Source organism: Callithrix jacchus, chromosome 1, assembly GCF_049354715.1.
Source record: "Callithrix jacchus isolate 240 chromosome 1, calJac240_pri, whole genome shotgun sequence".
In the NCBI taxonomy this organism is placed as follows: domain Eukaryota; kingdom Metazoa; phylum Chordata; class Mammalia; order Primates; family Cebidae; genus Callithrix; species Callithrix jacchus.
The window spans coordinates 126432028-126455488 of NC_133502.1; the positions used below are offsets into that span (position 1 = coordinate 126432028).

Consider the following 23461-nt stretch of genomic DNA (forward strand, 5'->3'; position numbering starts at 1 on the left):
GTCTAATTTCATCCCCATGAGTTTGGGTTTGGCCTTAGTGACTGCTGGGCTGACAGAATGCAGTACAAGTGACATCCTGGGATTTCCCAGGGCTAGGTTATATAAAGCCTTGCAGCTTCTGCCTGAGCTTTCTGGAAGGTTTGCTCCTGGAACCCTTAACTACCATATACAACAAGTCTATCCACATGGAAAGGTCCTGAGATCACTTGGGGAGTCAGGGACCCAGCCGGGCCCAGCTTTCCAATGTGTCTTCCTATATAGGTGTCAAGAGTGAATGAGGTCCTTTCAGACCTTCTAACTTACCCATCCATTAGGTGAATCTCACCAAATGACCTCCAATGATGCCACATGGAAGAGAAGACTCACCCAGGAGATCCCTGCTCAAATTCTTAATCCACAAAATTATGAGTAATAATAAGATGGTGGCTGTTTTAAGCCACTAAGTCTTGGGGTGCTTAGTGGCTTAAATCAACAACAACAAATAATGAAACACAAAACACTGCTGGACCCTTGCGACTCAGGCTTCAGAGGCTGAACTAACCACCATGGAAGGCTTTTGGCAAGGGATCAATCACTGGATTTTGGACAACAACGACACCTGAGTGGCACAAATGAGACAAAGGGGAAGGTGTTTCCGTAGGCCATCTGTCCTAGATGATGTTTTCAAATGCATTTGAATAGTTTCCTTTTGAACATACACCATATGCCAGTAATGCCAATGCACTACCCCGCCAGGTGAACACCAGTGACATGAGCAAACTGTTCCTTAGTGCTGTAAGGAAGCTACCTACTGACTGCAGTGTTCATGCCATCAGCTTGATGTAACTAGCACACACTGTGTTGTTAAAAGGTGGCAGTTTGGCACAAGGACATGTGAATCAAGTGATTAGATGCAAACTAAAAGAGAGATGACTATTTCTGAGAGCTGTGGGTTAATTTTTTGGCTGTTTTCGGAATGGAAAATGATTGTGAATTTTGGGGGAAAAATACCAGAGCAATCTGCTTTCTTGGCCGTGTGCTATGGAGCAATTTTAAAGCATTGAAGTGCTTTCCATATTTTCTAATCACTCATGTCCAGAGCTGATTATGGCTCTCAGCATCTCTCAGATTCACACCACTGGAACCTCCCACATCTTTCAGGGAGAGGTTTCACCTTGAAGGCAGGTGCCCGGATTCAGAAGGCACATCTTGCTACAGCAGGAACAAACAGTTTAATTGTAGCACAGCGCCACATGGGCCAGGTGCTTTGGAAAATCACTGATGGCCCAACTCCAAAGCAAACTAGATTCACTTTCTCTTATCTCACAGAAACAAAACATAACCTCTTCTCCAAACAGAAAAAACAAACAAGCCCTACCAGAAACTGAATTCTTCCAAACAAAACCCAGAAACATTTAGATTGTTGAGACCTGTGGGCAAGAACATGCCTGCACTCATAGGCGCGCGCGCACACACACACACACACACACACACACACACAGTTGTATATGATAGAACATCTCTAGAAGGAGCTTCATAAAACTGAGAACTGTTGTGGAGAATTGGGGAACTGGAGAAAATTAGAGGGTTGGTGAAAGAAGAAGACATTTTTTTTCCCACCTTAACCTTTGGAATATTTTGAATTTAAAAAAATCATGTATTGTGTTACTTTTCAAAATAATGAAACAGAATAATTCCAAACCTGTATATGGTAATTAAGATGAGCTAGGGAGTATATTTAATGCTTTATGTATATTCACTTTTTAATCCTTACAATAACTTGAAATGCAGACATCATTATATATTTTCCTGATCTTACAGTTGAGGAAACTGAGATATGAACAGGTCAGGTGACTTGTCCAAGGTCACACAGCTAGTAAATGCAGCACTGGGATCTGGACGCAGAGTCTGGTTCTGGAGTCTGTCCTCTTAATTGCTACAGAATACCGCCTTACCCCCAATAAACATACTCAGGCCCTTTATCACAATTGAGTTGGAGTACATAAAATTGTTTCTTTCTTCTGTCACATGGTCAATATCAGGTCAATATCATGACTTTGGCCAAGTTGCTTAATCTCTCTGAGCCTTAGCTGCTAGTGTGTACCAGGTATTCTTCTAGGCTTTGTGGATAACTAGTGAATAAAATAGAGTCCCTGCTCTCAAGAAACTTACTGTATTTTGGCAGAAACAGGCAACAAATAAACAATCGCAGAAATCATAATGTAAGCTATAAAGAGAAATTAAGGAGTGCATTGACAGATGAGGATTGGGAACCCTGATTTACACCGAATGGTCAGGAAGTGACATTTACACAGAGTGCTGAAAAACAGGCAGAAGTAAAGCAGGGAAAAATGGAAAGGGGTGGGGGAAAGGAAAAATGTTATAGTGGAGAAAACAGCCTATGCAAAAACCTGGGGCAGGGAAGAGGTGAAGAGGTGTCTGTCTGAAGACAGAAAGTTCTGTGTGGCTAAAACAGAGTGAAATTGAGTTTGGAGCAAGAGGCAGATCATGTAGACCAGCAGTCTCCAAGCCTTTTTGCATGGGTTTTGTGGAAGACAATTTTTCCATGGCCGGGTCAAGGAGGATGGTTTAGGGATGAAACTGTTCCCACCTCGGATCATCAGGCATTAAATTCTCCTAACGAGTGCACAACCTAGATCTCTGTCATGCGAGGTTCACAATAAGGTTCGCCCTCCTATGAGAATCTAATGCCAATGCTGATTTGACAGGAGGCGGAGCTCAGGCGATAGTAAGGTAATGCTTGCTTCCCTGCAGACGCTCACCTCCTGCTGGTACCAGTCCAGGGCCTGAGAGTTGGGGACCCCTGATATAGACCATAATTTGGCTCACCTCCTACCCTCCAACTGCCATCTAACATGTTTGAATTGTGCATCCTATCAGCAAAATTTTAAAATGTATATAAATAGGCACCTATAGTCATATCTATATCTGTATTCATATTGATTATATATAGATACACATACTAAAATATGAACAAAAACATTTTCAAAAATAGAAGCTAAGAAGAATGACAAAGTAAATGATGAAAGTGCTGATATTTTCTTCTTGCCTCCCAAAGGATTGTCTTGAACATCTCCTGAGCTATCTCATCTCCACCCTGGGACTACAGCTCCAATCCAGAAATCAGCATGGCCAGTGTTAAGTGAGATTCAAAGAAACAGAATCTCTTATCATAAAACCCTGAGAACTCTCCTGACTTTGAGGGGGGACTCCTTTTGCACAAACTACTGGTTGTGCAAGGATTTCACAATTTTCCTAAGAGCCCTGGGAAGCCACCAAAGGTTATAAGTAGAAATGACACAACCTGATTTACTTTTTAAGAAGATTACTTGGGCTGCTGCGTGGAACATATGTCTAGGCAGTGGCAATGGAAGAATGGAAAGATCAGCTAGGAAGCTACTGCAGGAAAGCGATGGAGACGTTTGGAATAAAGATCTGCGGGGGGAGAGCAGCAGATACATTTGAGATCTATGTTGGTGCTATATTTTGTGAAAGGAGAATAACAATATTCTTTTGTGAAAGAAGTGTTATTGTAAACACAAGTTTACAGGTGTCAAAAATGCTTTGTCAACTGTAAGATACCAAAGATAACTATTAATATAACTATAGATGATGAAACCAAATACTAGAGAGACCCTAACTTGCCCAAAGTCACACAACTGCTTAGTGGTGGGGAGGAAGGAGTTAAAGCAATTGGCCTGCAAACCCTTTACTCCCATCTCTGGGGGTATATCCCAGGGGAAAGAAAAGAAGGCTGGTGACCAGGTCTAATCTCCTTGTCAAATGGACCTCTTCATGGATAGAGTAATGATATGTAGGATGTTCGAATGACCTCTAGTAAATATATCCCAGGACCTGTGAAGCAAGGCTCCTTGGAGAATATCGCATCAGCTATACAACTCTCTGTGGTATAACAGGGAGATGTTTTGGACTTGAAATGCTCCATGCTCTGCAGGGAGAGGTGACCCTGTGTTTTTTACCTATTACTCTGAGTGAGATGTGTGTCCAATGAAGGAATATAGGTCCTTGGGAGCCACACTTGGTCTCAGATTTTTCTTTACCTCATATGAATTTCTTGACTGCCTATATTCTTGAAACTATTTAGCAAAGCTTGATATTGGGTAAGATCTCTGATTCATATGACATGATTTGACAATCAGATCCCCTGGCTTCATTCAGTGGCACGTATCTGTTTCCCAGGCTATATTAGCTCCACTGTAACATTGAGCCCAATTATAAAGTCCAGGAATGAAGGGAGAACACACTTGATTATATTTGAACCCCTTACTAGAGGCAAAACTAATATTTATTCAACACATCAAATATCTATCTACCTGAAAATAATTTTGGGAATATTTATGCAATTGAAGAAACACGATGTATTTGGCTTCATTGTGCCTGAGTAACACTGAAAGTACACAATAATGGGTTGTTTGTGATGGTTCATGTGATTACACTGGGAGGTGAGCCAGGCTTTCTAGGTTTCCAATGACAGCACCTAAGCAGTTCTCTGAGAGAGGGCTTTTTAGATGCATAGATGCTCACCTCTCACCCTCCAATTGCCGAAGAATCAGTACAGTCTCAGTGATCTACCATGAATATCATTGCCCAAACCAATCACAGCCCTTCTAAACCAAGAGTTCTTTTTCTCTCTTTTTAAAGGTGCATAACTTAGCTTCACACACAAATTTTGTTTTGAAACTTAGAAACAATGACAAAAAACAACTGTTACTTTAGCTGTAAGGGAGGGAAACCTTTGCTTCCTCTCTGCTTCGTAACAAACTATATTTACACTGAAGGCATCAAAAGATAGAATCAGCACGCAGACCTCACATCCTACTCCTGGTACAAAAACCACTGATCATGAACTGAGCTGTTGCAGATAAAGCACGTCAAGGGGCTGGGGCTGCTTGTGGCAGATGCTAAACAAGAGGAGGCTGGCAGGCGTGCATGACGACAGCACAAACATGTTTTATGTAGAGAAGCCTTTTGACATCCTTTCCGCCCCCGAACACGCTCCCAAACCAAAGCCTGATGTTTACCTTCAGCGAGTGGGTCAAGGGTGTGTATCATGAGCTGAAAGATGCTATTCCTCATGAGACTGTTGTGGAGGGAGGCAGAGCTTCCACCTCGCTGGAGACGCGGCTTAGCCTGAGCAGAGAAGCCAAAGAGGTGGTTAGTCTCAGAAATGAAAGGCAAGTGCATTATAGACAAGATCCTCACCTAGTCTGGTGGCCACGCGTTTCTGTCGCATGATCACACACTATTGAGCCAAAGATTTTCAAAGTACATTTCAAAGCCCTTGAGGGAATGGCTGTCCCACATTCTTTCCTACTAAATGAATGCGTTGCTTCGCTTTTTAAAAAGAGCTTTGTAAATGCCAGGCAATGTGTTACATGCTTCACATCTGTTCATTTATCTCACTGGCAAAATGAACCCTATGAAGTAAATGCTATTATTTTTCTTGTTAGATAGATGAGGACATTTCATCTCAGAGAAGTGAAATGAGGTGTCCAAGTCATACTGACAAGAAGTGGAGGCTGGAGGGATGGATCCCAGGTCTGATTTTCTCCAAGACTGCTCTCTAAACCAGTGGGTCGTCACTAACATTTTTGAAGTGTGCATCCTATCAGCAAAATGTTTAAATGTATATAAATGCCCATATCTACATAGACACACATACCAAAATATAAACATATAAAACATTTCCAGAAAAAGAAATTAAGAAGACTAACTCAGTAACTGACAGGTGCTAATATTTTCTCCTTGTTTTCCAAAGGTTCGTCTTGCACATCTCCTGTGCTACCTCGTCTCTACCCTGGGACCATAGCTCTGATCCAGAAAGCAGCATGGCCTGTGTGAAGTAAGAGTCAGGGAGACAGAACCTGCTATCATGAAGCCATGAGACCTTTCCTAACTTTGAGGGGGGCTCCTTTTGCACAAACTACTAGTTGTGATCCTTTGGCCAAATAAATGAAAATGGTGGGTGAGAAGGGAGAATGAGTATCTAAAGTTGCCAACAAACTCTTTTTGTTCTATCTTTAAAAGCAAACAACCTATAAACTCCCAATTCCTCTGTATTTTGACAGGTTTTTTATCCTGAATAGGATCTGCTGCCTCCCCACGGTTGATTTTGTGCTAATTATCATAAGCAGAAGATGCTCTGAGGCAGCCAAGCTTTACAGACAGACAGATTTAAGGAGTTGAAAGGTATTGTAATGTAAGGGAATTAATTTCATATTGAACTTTCAGTGTAAAAGCTTGACATGCAAATTTTCTGGGGCAGGTAAAAATAAAATACTATTCTTCATCATGTCTTTTAAACTTCTGCATAACAGGGTTTTCCAAAATATTCCATCATATTCCAGACCCACAGGGGGCTTCCCCAAAAATGCCCCATAAGAGACTCCATGATCAAATACATATTTAATATATATTGGAAAGTGCTATATCCTAGACCAACTCACCTTAGGGTTTAAAACTACACATTAAACCAGTAAGTCTAACACTACAGAAATATGTTTAACTTGATTAACTTGGGCAGTGTTTTCAAACTATTACCCATAGGTTCTTATTTTGTAAAATACTTGTTAACAATCATGGTCCACACATTTGGAGACAAACGTGAAACCTGTAGAAAGTATGGGTAAAATCTCACTCTGAGATAACTGAAGAAATCTGGCTTCCTTAGTGTGATTTATTATAATAGCCAATTGGAAATCATATTGCCAATTCAATCGGTGGGGATTACTGGTGACTCAACGGTGAACCAGATTATAGCTCCCCAATAGAAGAGAGTGAGTCTGTGCTCTGTTTTTGGTACTGGATCAGGTGTATTCTATGGGCTCTCAGTGAATGCTATGTTTTTGCTCTGAGCATTACAAGAGGAAGTACAAAGTCGTATGTATCTTTATTACGAATCATTTTAGCCTTGAAAATCTTAAACATTTTAAAATGCATTGTGTTGTCATAGAAGATTCAGATGATTAAGGTTCAAAATATTTTAGGAGCAAGCTTAGGAGACCTGAATAGAATGGAAATGTAATCACTGTTTGATGGCTGAACATAAAAATTTTGAAGGTTGTTTCTTTACCATACTGCAAAATTTGAATTGTGATGTGTTAATTAAATAGGAACCAAAAATGTGTTTATCAGTAATAATTTGTCATAACCTCTATTGTCCTTATTTTTGGAAACTGAAAGAACTCTGCTGTGGAGATCTTCATCTGAAAAAGATTATATCTAGAGAAATACTGAAAGCATTCTTTTGGGAAGTAAGTATATATATTAAGCATATAGGTCTCATGCAGCATTCCTTTTGATGAGACCAAAAGAAATTTCCAATCAGAGGATGTGCATGCAGATACACAAAGAAAACAGATACTGAGCATTAGCTCCACACCACCCCCAAATATTAGTTCAACATCCCTTGGAATGCAATTTGGAAATATCTCACTCTTCCAACTCCTAAGAAAGTTCATACCAAATGGAATAGGAAATTCAAACTTTTGAAACCTAATCCCAGAAAACGTGTCAGTGAATGTCAGAATTCAGTCATCACTAAGTGCAGCATGGAGTAGAAGTACACATCAGGGGTTAGACTATTTAAGCTTTCCAAGGGAAAGAGTGATTATTTGAGCACACAAATCCCTCTTACTCCCACCCCCGACCCCCACTCTCCACAGGCACACAAGCAGGTACAGACAAAGCCACTGCTTCCTACCGGTAGAGTCGGTTCATCCTTGTCCCTGGCTGCAGATGGCTGCATAAGAGGAAAAGGCAAAGACAAAAGACAAAGAAATAAATAAATGAAGAATCACATATGACATTTACATTTAATAACAAACATCAGTATAGGGGAAGATTTCGTTCTTTCTGCTCCTGGGATGAGTTAAGCCAAAACAGGGGACTGAGGATATATATTTCTAGCTAATATATAATGGTTTATTTAGGTACACGATTCATTCTTCTGAAAGGTCAAAGTTGAGTGGCCAACCTGAATGCCCAGCAATACAGAACAGCTAAGTCAACTGTGGCCTAGCCATGCAGTGGAGTACCATGTGATCATGAAAATGAATGAGGTAATTCACATGTACTGATACAGAAAATATCTAAGATATATTGATAACCAAAAAATTAAACATTTATAAATATTTGTTTCATTTCATAAAGAAAAACAAATTACTAATACTTTAGTGCCAGTAAAGAAAAAAATTCTGCAAGAATAATAAATTGTTATTAGAGTGATTGTTACTGGGAGATGGGATTGCAAAGAAATGTCATTTTCTATATGTTTTTGAGGAAGTCAGCACTCATTGCTGTATGTATTATGAATAAAATAAAGCTCACAGAATTTAGGCCACTGAATTAAAGACTAGGGTTATCCCACAGTGAAATCAGATAACCCATCTTTTCTTCTGTTCCCACCACCTCAAGTTTTCTATTCTAAAAATAGAAGTCTCTGTTCAGTTGTGAAATGTGGCTTAGGACACAAGGGCACATAAAGGCCTAGCAATCTGCTGGTAGTGAATGCAGTACAGACAAGGGGGCAGTGGAATTCTACCCATGTGCTCTACCTGGACAGGTTTTACTTCCTCAACTCAATAGGAACTCTCCTTGTTTGCCAGAATGAGGCACTACCCTGGGATCTCTCCAACGAGCTACAGGTGCCTGGTGAACATTTCCCCATGCTTAGACACTACCTTCATCACTTCCTCTCGACTACAGGTGCAGACAGCAAGAACAAACTGGAACCCTTCCCTTGTCTTGCCTGCTGGTGCTCCCCATTAGGGTCTGAGCAGATGTGTTCAGGAATAATTACACACTCAGAGAAGAGTAGCCAGATGCAGAGCTATTTTAAAACCTTCACATGCTCTAGGCTTTCTCTTTTAGGGTCTACCACACATGTCATGTAAAGATATTAAGACCTCCCCAGACCCCATTTAAAATATACAGTTCACCTAAAATATACAGTTCTGTGTAAAAAAAAAGTAGAAGGGGTTCTTCTAATTTTGAATTTCAAATTATTGGCTATGTGCCATTCATTTAATTTAGTATTAGCATGCTCAAAATCTTACAAAGTGAAAAGATCGAATCTACAATTTGTTTTCACTTGTAATGGATTTTTAAGAAGATGCAATTTAATACATAATGAGGCTGATGTTAAAAATTTTGTGGATATTCAATTAGACATTTAATAATTTTGATTTTTGTAGACACCTTTTTGGATTCTGGAGTCAATACCAATGTGCTTTTTTCCCCTTAGAAGTTCTAAGCATTTTATAGGCTCTTGAAGAACTTGCAAGTCTCAGACATAAGACAGAAGGGTTCTGGGTTGGTGATAATTTCTGAGTACAGCCTGTGGGCATCTCTAAATTTGCCATACCTCTTGGGTTGGAGGCTCTCTCTCTCAGCAACTTCTCTAAAAATGCTAATAGGGAAATATCCTGATGCCCTAGTTCCCAAGAGCCTGTTGTGGAACTGGAGTGGACAGGAAACTGTCCTTTGATTTCCCGCTTTCCTCTGAAATCCTGCTTCTCTCTGGCAGGTCCTCTCCTTTTCTTTCCTTCCACATCAGACAGCTCAACACATGGCCTCACATTCTACAGAGGAATTCCTCAGGGAAATTTTCCAGGGCAGTAAGCTCAGCCTGTAGACATACATTGAGATGAGCAGTCAGAGCACTCCTCATCAGTTAGCAAATTTACACCTTGTGGCTAAATGGGAGGCCAATAATTATGAGCTGGAATTGATACCACTGTGATAACACAAAACATGAAGGGACAGGATGAAGGTGGGGAGAGAAAAGGGTAGGCTTTATAAGGGCAGAAACATCACCAGCTGAGAGTTTGAATTTTAAAAAATATATCTAACTAAATTATTTAAGGAAGGAAAAAAAATCCAAACCTGTTTTTTGGTCTGAAAGGAAGAAAAAATATCTACTCTATTGAATTCCTTTTTCTCTCACAAGCAAGGAGGATCATAATACATAAAAAGTGGAAGGAAAATGCCTTGTACATAGATTCTACAAAGAAAAAACTGAGTGCAGAGAAAGGTCTGAAATTCTTTACAAAATTTCCCACTGTTTAATGTCTGCAGTTGACATCATTAGTTTTCTTTCATGTGTGATCTGCAGACATGAATATACATCAGGGTATAATGGGTAAGTTTAGGGATACACGCAAATGACAGCGGAGGCCATTAAAACACCCTTCTACTTTCCTTTTATGTAGCCCTGTTGCAAAAGAGATAAGAAGTGCGACTATTATGGTAATTGCCCATTTCCAGGGGCGCACCCACATCTACTGATAATTCAAGGTTCACCTGACTTAGCCTTGCTCTAATTGCATCCCGAAGCAGCCTCACAGTCATGACAACGTGCAGTTGATTACATTACAAATTTAATTTTAAAGGGGTTTAATTACACTGGAAGTAACTAGCGAAGGTGACAAAGAAATGATTTTCATACGTATAGCTAGTGGGTTTTGGGTTGGTCTAGTGTTGTGAATTTATTTTCAGGGCCATTGAATAGCTGGCAAGTTTATTCTAACCCACGGGATGTTACAGAAGATGACTTCTTCAAAAGAAGACTAACATTACTTTAAGGATTAATCTTGGCATTCTTATGATGCATTTTGCTTTTTAACTCCCTTAATTTTAAACACACCAAAATACCACTCATTTGGGCTGTCCTATTATGAAAGCCCAATTCCTCGTGGTCAGTGTGCTGCAGAATGGCTTAACAAATTCCTATAAATAAATAAATACACTTAATGAATGCTTTTATAAATAAATTTCCTACAGCTATAGGAAAAAAATCTTTTAAGCCAATCCATAGCACACACACAACAGTTCTTTGAGGATTCATAAAGTGCATCGTGAAGTTTAGTCAGGTCTTTGGCATGCCAATGCAGACTCCCCTCTGCATTCATGAAAGCAAGACTTTTGCCAGGCCATCTTCCATTTACAAGAAAGTATTCTGTAATTCAAACCTTTATTCGATTTAAACCAGCTCTCTTCTCAATAACTCCAAATTAGTCATATGGTGAATGCACTTAAATTGAGCAACTGGAAGATGTTGTTAATCTCTGTTTTCCTTCCTGGTGGAAATCCCATTTCTACATAGGAATTTTGCTACTTATTTCATAGGTGTTTTGAAAGTATCCATTTATGCTGCCACCCCAGATAATAAAATGCATAGCTCATTTAGATAGCATTTTCACACTATAAATCAGTCCCAAGTCCTTAAATCATCTTTCTTCCTTTGATCCTCAAAAGCCAGAAATGATTTTGCTGACTATAAAGTATAGTTTTGATGGAACTTTGTATATAGCCTTTCACCACATACAGGCCCTTAGTCCCACCTCACACACATAAAAATTAGGTCAATACTGCAGTCCAGCTGCCTCAGGGCCACTCAGTAAGAGGATACTAACATGTCCATGGTTCACTCTGGTAATTATCCATTTACAAACCACATAATCAAATGGGTCACCATGAAGACTTCATAGGCCAAAAGACAAGTGTGTAAAATAAGGGATGGTTTTTCTGGTCAATGATGTGGCATCAGATACAGAAGAACAATAAGCAATTTGTCACAAAAGCTAAGTAACAGCCAGCAACTTCCACCACTTCAATATTCCACCGACTCCTGCAAAATGTGCCAAAAATGCCTTATGCCAAGGACCTGGAAGCATTAAAAAGTCTATAGAAATAAACTTAAACGTATAATTATTTTGTAAAAAAAATCTGAAACAAATATGCCCTTGATTAAAATAGGAATTCAATATTCCAATGGACATGAATTTTAATGTCTTAGAATTAAGAAAGATTTGATAAGGAATGATTTAAATGACTGATATTCATTTAAAAAAACTAACATCAAAGTGTAAAATGATGTCTCCTTTTCTTTCAATATATTACTGTAATCAACAACAACATTCAAAATGTCTCTCCTGGTTAAAGATGAATAAACCTCAAAGCCTATTGGGAAGACTAAATACAAGGTACGGAGACCACAAATTTGCAGTCTAAAAGGAAAGGGATCCCACCACCTCTTAGTCAGATGGAAACTCATCTCTCTCTCCCTCCTTTTACTGTGTCTTTACATATTCCCTAAAACATTAAGGGAGGAGAGATTAAATATATTCCTAGAGAAAGAAATAGAAATTTAAATTCAAATTACTTTGCCTGGTTGCTGGGTAATTATCCCACAATCATGCTCCTTCTGTAAAGAAGGAATCTCAGAGAACAATGAAGTGCTAAAGAGGACAGCCCAGGGTGCAGGAATACCCATTTCACAGTTCTGGTTTAAAGAAATACATTGCGATGAGCAGAAGGGGTAGAAATGATCTAAATAAGAAGTGTGGTAATGAAAGCTCATGGTGTGGAAGCAAAGCCTTTGGATGATCTGTTTGAATAACCCTCAGGATCATGAAATGCTTGAGATAGTAGAAAAAAATTTGAGAAGAATAGATATGTTCGCCAACATGGAAGGAACTGAAGAGAAATTGCTTGGAGACAGTTGAAGCACAATTTGAAACACTCAGTAAGGTCAAGGGCCAGGGTGACTTTATGATGCAGAACTTAACTGACAAGGTAAATCTACACAACTGTAATCAGAGTCTCCAAAATTTCTTGATCATATACCATTATCAGAAACATTCTACATTCTCAACAAGTAACATATGTAACGTGAATCTTCACGTACTCTTTTATTTTATTTTATTTTTTTACGACATAGAGTCTTGCTCTCTTGCCCAGGCTGGAGTACAGTGGTGGGACTAGAGCTCTCTGAAACCTCAAACTTCTGGGCTCGAGCAATCCTCCTGCCTCAGCCTCCCAAGTAGCTGGGACTATAGGAAAGCACTATGATGTCCAGGGAATTAAGAAAAAAAATTTTTTTAGAGACCAGGTTCTTGCTATATTGCCCAGACTGGTCTTGACTTCCTAGCATCAAGTGATCCTCCCACCTGAGCCTCCCGAAGTGCTGAGATTATAGGTGTAAGCAGCTGTTCCCAGCCTACTTATCTATTTATGTACTACTGTCAACCATTATATAAACATGGACTAATTTCTTCCCTCTTTTTAAAAAGAACAATAAATAGAAGTCTTAACTTTTTTTTCCTGGCATCCCAAATCATTATCTTGTGCACCCCATTGGAACATTAGCATAAACTTTTAAAAATGAATTCTTTCAATGCTTGTCACAGAATTGATAAGCCATATGCAATATTTAATATCTTTTACCCAACTCCTTCAGTTAGCCTCCCTAATACTGGAAGTTGTAAGATCCTTGAGGACAGGATTCACCTCTGTGCCTTCCATGGTCCCTAACTGTGGCTACTTAAAATGCAATTAAGAGGCCTGGGTGACACAGAAACACACAGGCAGAACAGACCTGTGTGTTTCTGTGTCAGTTTCCAGAGCTTCTCAGTTGCTTGTGCCACTGGCTAAATTAATAGTAATGGTGATTATTTAAGTCTACCTCTTAAAGGACTAATTAATCTTTCTTATTAAGTAGGTACATAGAAGACAGTAATCCTCATCTTACAAATGGAGTAAGAGGCAAGAAGGGCCTCAGGCTATTTCTGTACTGAGGATACTAAGCACCAGTGTTAATTCACTTGATTTAGGAATTAACAACCCAACTATAACCACTGCTGTCTTTTCCCCTGAAAAATCCAGATGTTCCTAATTTACTTTGTTGTACTGTTTTAGCAATTCTCACAATTGCTAATGAATAATTTTGATATGCCAATCAAACACAGTGTGTTAGTGGTGTTCTGGCATTAGTCACACAAATTTCCTTTGACTAGTAAAGAATGCAACATGCACTCATCTATTAAGTCTCGGTTGCCTTACTTCTTTTGAGGAATATGTCGAAGACAGGAGGTGTCCAATCTTTTGGCTTCCCTGAGCCACACTGGATGAAGAACTGTCTTGGGCCACACATAAAATACACTAACACTAACAACAGCTGATGAATTAAAAAAGAACTCAATGTTAGCACTTTGGGAGGCCGAGGTGGGTGGATCATGAGGTCAAGAGATCGAGACCATCCTGGTGAAACCCGGTCTCTACTAAAGATACAAAAAATTAGCTGGGCATGGTAGCGGGTACCTGTAATCCCAGCTTCTCAGGAGGCTGAGGCAGGAGAATTGCCTGAACCCAGGAGGTGGAGGCTGTGGTGAGCCGAGATTGCGCCATTGCACTCCAGCCTGGGTAACAAGAGCAAAAACTCTGTCTCAAAAAAAAAAAAAAAAAAAAAAAGAATTTGTGCTGGGCGACATTCAAAGCCATCCTGGGCCGCTTGTGCCCCGTGAGCTGCGGGTTGGACAAGCTTAGAGGATGTGATTTTTTAAAAAGTCCAACAAATGCTGGTGTGGAACAAACTACAGAATACTTTGTAGCAAATGAGGCAGATTTCAGTAATACTAGGTAATATTTGTGGCTCAGTGTGTGCCAAGTGTTATATATATAATACCTCATTCACTGAATCCTCACAATGATAGGGATTATAAGTTTTTACTCTTCCTTTAACACACGGGGCCCTGACGCCGATGGAGTTGGACAATTTGTCCAAGGCTGCATAGCCAGCAAGTGGCAGAGCTCAGATATAAACTCCGACAGCTGGGCTCCAGAGCCTTCCTAAGCATTGGGGAAACGAGAAAGTGGCATTTTCCTTGCAGCAACCTGTGAGCAGACTGCAAACAGTACAACTCCAAATACAGTGAAAAATATTTTGTGTACATCCCATGGACACAGGGAGGGAGCATCGCACACTGGGGTCTGTCAGGGGGAAATAGGGGAGGGACAGCGGTGGGTGGGGACTTGGGGAGAGATAGCATGAGGAGAAATGTCAGATATAGGTGATGGGGAGGAAGGCAGCAAATCACACAGCTATGTGTGTACCTATGCAACAATCTTGCATGTTCTTCACATGTACCCCTAAACCTAAAATGCAATTAAAAAAAAGTAAAAACTGCTAGTTTAGCCACTCTAATTAAAAAAAAAAAGAATACACAATAATCATTCACCAAAAGTTGCATGTTTAATAAATACTTATTAGAAACACAAAATTAAAAAAAAACAAAAACAAAAACAAAAATTAGGCCAGGTGCAGTGGCTCAGGCCTATCTATAATCCCAGTACTTTCGGAGGCCAAGGCGGACAGATCATTTGAGGCTGGGAGTTTGAGACCAGCCTAGCCAACATGGTGAAACTCCACCTCTACTAAAAATACAAATATTAACCAGGCATGGTGGCAGGTGCCTGTAATCCCAGCTACTTAGAAGGCTGAAACAGGAGAATTGTCTGAACCAGGGAGGGAGAGGTTGCAGTGAGCTGCAATCATGCCTCTGTACTCCAGCATGGACAACTGAGCAAGAGCCGGTCTCAAAAAACAGAATAAAATAAAAAAGAGTAGGGGCCTGCCACGGTGGCTCAAGCCTGTAATCCCAGCACTTTGGGAGGCCAAGGCGGGCAGATCACGAGGTCAAGAGATCAAGACCATCCTGGCCAACATGGTGAAACCCGTCTCTCCTAAAAATACAAAAATTAGCTGGGTGTGGTGGTGTGCGCCTGTAGTCCCAGCTACTTGGGAGGCTGAGGCAAGAGAAGTGCTTGAACCCGGGAGGCGGAGGTTGCAGTGAGCCAAGACTGTGCCACTGCACTCCAGCCTGGTGCCTAGTGACAAAGTGAGATTCTGTCTCAAAAAAAAAAAAAAAAAAAAAAGTAAATAAATTAAAAAGAGTAGGAAAAAAGAACTGTTTATGAGCTCTGACTTCCAATGGAGGCGAGAAAATAGTGGCAAGTGATTGTTGTGAATTTAGAATGAAAGCGTTTGGGTTTATTTTGTACAAAAAGCTAGTATCTGGGAGCAGAGGAAGTTGCAGAGGTTCTTTTTTCTCTTCCAGCATCGTTATTTAGACTCGCTTACTACTGTCATGATTTACTATTATTATTTGTGTCTCTTGAAGGTCATGGAGGCACTTTTTATGCCTTCAGAACGGCATAGGTTTAAGTAAAACTGCAAATGAGTTGCTCCACATATCAAGTTGACTTGTATTAAGGAGTTGATAGCTCAGCAGTAGGTGGGAAAAGAGGGGCCCCCTGGTGGTCTCAGTTATCACTGCGGTCATGAGACACTATTCTATGTTTAGTTTATTTGGAAGTTTGGGCTTGGTCTTTATTTCTGACACTTCAAGAACTAGTGCTGTTTCTTTGTTTCAGGGAAAGAACAAGCTCAAAAAATGAAAATAATCACTCGGTGTTTAAAGCATCAGTGAGAGAGTCTAAATAGCAAGTTTTGAATAAAGAACATTCATTCATTCATTTAACAGTAATTATTTGATAATATTTATCGCACACTTATATATGGCCAGGGATTCTTTTAGGTTCCTGGGATTTAGGTGTGGCCCAAACTGGCAAAAATATCTGTCTTTATGGAACCTGCATTTCAGAATAAATATGTTATATCATTAAATTAACTAGATAGAAAGGGTAGTTATTATTAGATCAGTTAAAATTAAGTATTACACTTAAGAATACACTTAAGAGGATTATCTGTGGTCTAATCATTGCTTTTGTAATCATACTTTATCATACATTTATTAATCCTAGATTTAGCATCTATTCTTGTTTGGAGAGAAGCTGGCAAAGACTATAAAAATATAAAGAACAAACCTATGTCTATAAAATTACAAACAACACATATATTAACAGAATTGAGCAAAGGGTACTAGATATTTAAGATGAATTTTAAAACTGATAATAATTGAAGGTGTAATTTAATTTTTTGTAATATTAATGGTAACAATTTTTTTTGCCAATTTTTAAAAAAGATATTTTTTTAAAAAGGAGAAACCCTAAACCTCAAAGAGAACAAAACCCTACAATTTGAATGCAAATAGCGATTTTGATACATACAACTTTTCATATTTATGGTCTTCTAGCTATAACAGTGCAGCCGCATTAATATAGCTGATTCATTCTTCTTCATATTTTAACTTCTGATCTCAGAAATTTCAATGGTTACCATATCAGTACCTGATTCCAAAGGACTCTGATAAAATTTCCATATAGGCAGAAAAATACAGATGCCAAGTTTGCTGAATTTAGTTTTGGAATTTCCAGGCAGCAAAAACATCACATAAAACCAATTTAAGACCAGCACGGAGCGTGAGTGGAAGTGGTCTGGCCAATATGGCGAAAACCTGTCTTTACTAAAAATACAAAAAATTAGCCGGGGGGAACGATCCAAGATGGCCCATCGCTAACATCTTGGGACTGCAGCTCCCAGCAAAAGCTCAGACAACGAGAGGACACCACACTTTCAGACAAATTTTGGTCGCTCACGGAGCAGAAGATTCCCAGTGGAGGAGCTCCATCGGTTGCCAGCGTGACTCTTGTGGCCGGCACAGCGGTTTCGCCAGCACCTCGGCAACTCTCAGTGCAGAGTAAACGGGACTGGTTCCCCTTCTGACTGAGGTTTGGAGGAGCCACACGGGTCACCAGCGTGACTCTTGTGGCCGGCACAGTGGTTGTGCCGGCACCTTGGGGCGGCAGCTCTTGGTGCAGGGTAAACGGGACTGGTTCCCCTTCTGACTGAGGTTTGGAGCTCCGGGAAGGCAGAGTCGCCTATTACGGACTCAAGAAGGAAGCAAGACTGGAGATTCCCAGGCAGAAAAGCACCATCAGTCTTAACGCCGCTGTTTTGGATGGCTCAGTGTGTTGCTCATATTTCAGCCCTGGGAATTAACAACTTGGACGTCCACTCAGAGACCTAATTTGAAAGTTGGTAATTACAAAGATGACAGGTGGATAAATTTACAATGATGGGAAGAAACCAGCGTAAAAACGCTGAGAATACTCAAAATCAGAATGCCTCTTCTTCTAAAGAGGATCACAGTTCCTCACCAACAAGGGAACAAGACTTGATGGAGAACGAGTGCATCCCATTAACAGAATCAGGCTTCCGAAGATGGATAATAAGAAACTTCTGTGAGTTAAAAGAACATGTTGCAGCCCAATGTAAAGAAACTAAGAACTTTGAAAAAAGGTTTGATGAAATCCTAATAAGAATAGACAACTTAGAGAGGAATATAAGTGAATTAATGGAACTGAAGAATACAATGCAGGAACTCCGAGAAGTATGCACAGGTTTAAACACTTGAATTGTTCAAGCAGAAGAAAGGATATCAGAGGTAGAAGTCCAACTTAATGAAATAAAACGAGAAGACAAGATTAGAGAACAAAGCATAAAAAGGAATGAGCAAAGTCTCCAAGAAATGTGGGACTATGTGAAAAGACCAAATTTACGTTTGATAGGTGTACCTGAATGTGACGGAGAGAATGAATCCAAGCTGGAAAATATTCTTCAGAATACTATTCAGGAAAATTTTCCTAAAATAGCAAAGCAGGACAATATTCAACCCCAGGTAATACAGAGAACACCACAAAGATATTCCTCAAGAAGATCAACCCCAAGGCACATAATCGTTAGATTCACCAGGGTTGAAACGAAGGAGAAATTACTAAGGGCAGCCAGAGAGAAAGGTCAGGTTAATTACAAAGGGAAGCCTGTCAGACTTACAGCAGATCTCTCAGCAGAAACTCTACAAGCCAGAAGAGAGTGGGGGCCAATATTCAACATCCTCAAAGAACAGAACTTTCAGCCCAGAATTTCATATCCAGCTAAACTAAGCTTCACAACTGAAGGAAAAATAAAATCTTTTATGAACAAGCAAGTACTCAGAGATTTTATTACCACCAGGCCTGCTTTACAAGAGCTTCTGAAAGAACACATAGAAAGAAACAACCAGTATTAGCCTTTCTAAAAATATACCAAAAAGTAAAGAGCATCAACATAAAGAAGAATTTACATCAACGAATGGATAAAACAGCCAGTTAACATCAAATGGCAGTAATCCTAAATTTAAATTGACTAAATCCCCCAATCAAAAGACACAGCCAAAACCCAATGGCATGTTACATCCAGACCCATTTCACTTGCAAGGATACACAAAGACTCAAAACAAAGGGATGGAGAAAGATTTACCAATCAAATGAAGAGCAAAAATAAATGAATAAATAAAAAGCAGGAGTTGCAATTCTCGTATCTGATAAAATAGATCTTAAAGCAGCAAAGATATAGTGGTAAAAGGATCAATGCAACAACAAGAGCTAATTATCCTAACACCCAGATACATAAGACCTATAAAGAGACTTAGACTCAACGAGACAGATAATTAATAAGGATATCAAGGACTCGAACTCAGATCCGGAACAAGTAAACTTAATAAATATTTATAGAGCTCTCCACTTAAATATACAAAATATACATTCTTGTTAGTACCACATCACACCTACTCATAGGTTTAAATGAAACATTGATTGGCCATTATTAATACCCATTTTTTTTAGAATAAAGCAACATTTCCCTTCTCTCTCCCTCTTTTTCTTCCTCTTTCTTCCTCTCCTTCACTCCTTTTTTTTCTTTCCTTCTCTCAAAAAAAGAAAAAAAAACCAATTTAAATATTTAATAATATAAATGCACACTTTGGGAGGCCGAGGTGGGTGGATCACGAGGTCAAGAGATCAAGACCATCCTGGTCAACATGGTGAAACCCCGTCTCTACTAAAAATACAAAAAATTAGCTGGGCATGGTGGTGCGTGCCTGTAATCCAAGCTACTCGGGAGGCTGAGGCAGGAGAATTGCCTGAACCCAGGAGGCAGAGGTTGCGGTGAGCCGAGATCGCGCCATTGCACTCCAGCCTGGGTAACAAGTGTGAAATTCCGTCTCAAAAAAAAAAAAAAAAAAAAAAAATATATATATATATATATAAATGCAAATGTAAGTAAACTTGGGGAAAAATAAAGGGCACAAATATCAAGCATATAACATTTTCTGTTGAAAAATGCAGATATTGAGAATCAGTCTCATTCCTTGATCTGCTCTTCTTTCCCAAGGGAGGCCAAGAGGAAGCTAAAATCATTCATGTCATGAAGATGAGTTACAAAAGTGGGACACAGCAAGTTCATTCCAAACACTGCCTGGCTACTTCTGCATTCCATTCCCACTGTGTGTCCCCTCCTCCCCATTTCCTCCCTAGTTCATTCTTTCGTATCATTTGTCTCATCTCTCTCTTTTTCACTACTGAGCACCCTTCTGAAGGCACAGACCATCCTATTCCATTTGATATTATTCCACAGTACCTAGCATAGTGGTGCTCAATGCTCAGTAAATGCGTGTTTAATAATAAATAAGTTAAATCAGATCTTATATATTTTTAATGAGCCCATATGCTCATCCATAATGAGGCTGGAGGTAAATAGCTTCTTCTTGGTCCAACACTGAATTATGTCACTTTCCTCTTGGCATTTGTTACTGTGAATGACCCACCGCTTCTGGAATCAGTCTCCGTCCAGGTATCTGGGATGAGTGCTCTGACCGGGCCACTATTTCCTCAGTCCTGTGGAAATGCAGCAATATCAAACCTCCCTTCTTCGAACTTCTGTGTTAGTTAAAGTCATCATTTCAGAACTCTCCCGACTGCTTGTGTTTGCCATTTTGCCTGCTTCACTGGGCTTGTAAACTCCTTGAGTGAGGGGGTCTTACATACTATATACATCTTTATACTTCATATTTTCCTACCAGTGTGCTGCCACCTCACACACACTCTGCAAACATAGAAGTTTTGATTGCTGGTTATAAGTGGTGAGCCTAGACTTTGCAAGGAAGGAGAATTCTCAAACGTGGGAAACTCACCATGAGGCACAAAAGAATTGAGGTGACTGCATTTAGTGTTGGGGCCTAGGGCACGGTCAGCAGAAACTATCTGACTAATACAGAGTGGTGTTATTAAAACACCCTCTGGCTTAGTCCCTGGGACTCTGTGCCCAGACGCTGTTGTATGGGTCTCTTAACCTAAAAAAGCCAGTCTTTCTTTTGGAGGTCCAGTTGAACCTGTACAACTAATGGCTGAGGTGAGTACAGTAGGGGTCATCTCTTTTGGCTGGTGAAAGTTGAATGAAATAGGTCCACCATGAAGTGAAGTGGAGAATGTGGCAGTAAGAATCGGTTCCAGTGGGTGTTGACCATGAGACACCTGGCCACCTTGGAAAACAGAGTGCATGGTAAGGACTAGGAGTCCCACTAGTGGGGCTCGATACAAGGACGGTTACCCTCTCAAGGCACCTTAGGGTGATGCGGTTTAGGGTAGAGTGAGTCAAATCAAGATTCAAACTTATCCTCAATAACTCAGCTCATTCCCTGCACCCCACCTGCCATCCTTTGCTCTCATAAGCAGGCCAGGCAAATTGCCATTTTATCTGTGCCTACCCGGGATAGTACCATGTTATTCCCTCTTGCTTCATTTGTCAAATATCCTTCTTCATGGCATTTAAAAAAAATCCCCATTCATTCTTCATCACATGCATGCTTAATAAGCATCTTATATGTATTACATTTTTCTAGGTGCAGGGATAAAGCAGTGACTAAAACAGAACAAATCCTTGCCTTCATGGAGTGTATATTCTAGCCTAAATCTCACTTCTAAGACACATTCTTCCAATTAAGTAGTAACAGCAGCAGTTAATATATAAAATCCTTTTTGACCTTTAGTGAGCACTAACTACAGTTGAAATACTGCGCTAAATGCTCATTTGTAATCCTAGGTGGCAGGTATTCATAGGAAACATTTTTAAGAACTTTTCATTTGGAAATAATTATAGATTCACAGATAGTTGCAAAAACAATAAACAGGGTGGTCCTGTTTATTGATTTAAACGTTTTAAAGATTAGGGGTAAAAGGCTGAGTGAGGTTAAGCCAACCTCTTCCAACGATAACAGCTTGCACAACTATAGTACAACATTAAAACTAGGAAGTTGACATTGGTACAATCTACGGAACATATTCAGATTTCACCAGTTATGTGTGCACCTATTTATGTTTGTGCATTGTCTGTGTGTTCTTCTATGCAGTTTAATTATACATGTAGCCCCATGTAACCACCATTGCAATCAAGATACTTAACTGTACCAACATCACAAGACTCCCCTGTGCTATCCTTTTATGTCTACACCCATTCCCACCCCATCTGCTAATCTCTGGCAACCACTAATCTGTTTTCCATTTCTGTAATTATTTCAGAGATGATATGTAAATGGAATAGTGTCACATGTATACTTTTCAGGTTTGCTTTTTTCCATTTAGTATAATTTCCTTAGAGTGCATCCAGATTATTGTATGTGTCAACAGTTTGTTCCTTTTTATTTTTTAGTAATATTTCATGGTATGGATATATCATAGTTTAATGACCTTTGCATGTAGAAAGGCATGTGGATAGTTTCCCATTTTGGGCTATTGTTACTAAAGCTGCTATGAATATTCAGGTACAAGTTTCTGTGTAAACGTGTTTCATTTATCTGGGATATGTGCCCACGAGTACAACTGCCGGATTATACAATAAGACCATTTTTTATTTTAAAAAACTGGAAACTATTTTCCAGAATGCTATAGCATTTTACATTCTTACCAGCAATGTGTGAGTGATGAAGTGTTTCTGCTTTGTCAGCATTTGACATTATTATTTTAAAATTTTATCCATTATAAAGGTGCAGTGATATCTCATTATAGTATTGAAGTTGTTTATTTTCATTTTTATTTTTGTAAAGACAGCATCTCACCATGTTTCATGCTGGTCTTGAACTCCTGGGTTTAAGTAATGCTCCCACCTGGGCCTCCCAAATCATTGGGATTATAGGTGCTCAACTTTACTGCAGTATTACTGTGAACTTCTGTAACGGCTTACGATGTTGAATATCTTTTCATGTGCTTATTTGCCATTTGTGTATCTCTTCAGTGAAATGATTGTGCATATCTTTTGCCATTTCCTAATTGGACTGTTTGTTGCTTTAATGTTATGTTTTGTGAGTTTCTTTTATATTCTAGATAGAAATCCTTGGTCAGATATGTGGTTTGCAAACATCTTCTCCCTGTCTTTAATGTGTACTTTCATTCTCTAAAAATGATTTTTTGACAGAGCAAAAGTTTTTTAATTTTGATGAGGCTGAATTTATCAAATTTTCCCTCTATGGGTCCGTTTTAGGTAGCAAGTGTAAGAATTCCTTGCCTAGTGTTGGGTGCTGAAGATTTTCTATTTTTTTCCTAGATGTTTTATAATTTTATGTCATGGCCCATTTTTTGCCTATGGCTTTTCCATTGCTATTATGCCCTATATTTATTTATCTGTACCTCAATGGATGCAAATATACCCATTTTAAAGATTAGGGGTAAAAGGCTGAGTGAGGTTAACTAACTTGTCCACAACAATACAAATAGTATGGAAGGTACTGGGATTAAAATGCAGATAATCTAACTTGAAACCATAGCCTCTTAATGACTTTACTTGCCTATTCTAAGGCAAATCTCGTTGTTTTCCCCAAGTAAACATAAA

General features: G+C 39.4%; 1 protein-coding gene across 3 annotated transcripts in view; it reads right to left on the minus strand.

Annotated features, from left to right (window-relative positions):
* Positions 1–23461, minus strand: part of SLC24A2 (solute carrier family 24 member 2) — a 281759-nt gene that overhangs the window by 111982 nt on the left and 146316 nt on the right. For all 3 annotated transcript variants that reach the window (XM_008997580.5, XM_035306629.3, XM_008997571.5), the window contains exons 3-4: positions 7724–7762; positions 5043–5151 (exon numbers count right to left, since the gene is read on the minus strand). In XM_008997580.5, coding sequence (XP_008995828.1) covers positions 5043–5151; positions 7724–7762 — 148 coding nt within the window. The remainder of the gene's footprint in view (positions 1–5042; positions 5152–7723; positions 7763–23461) is intronic.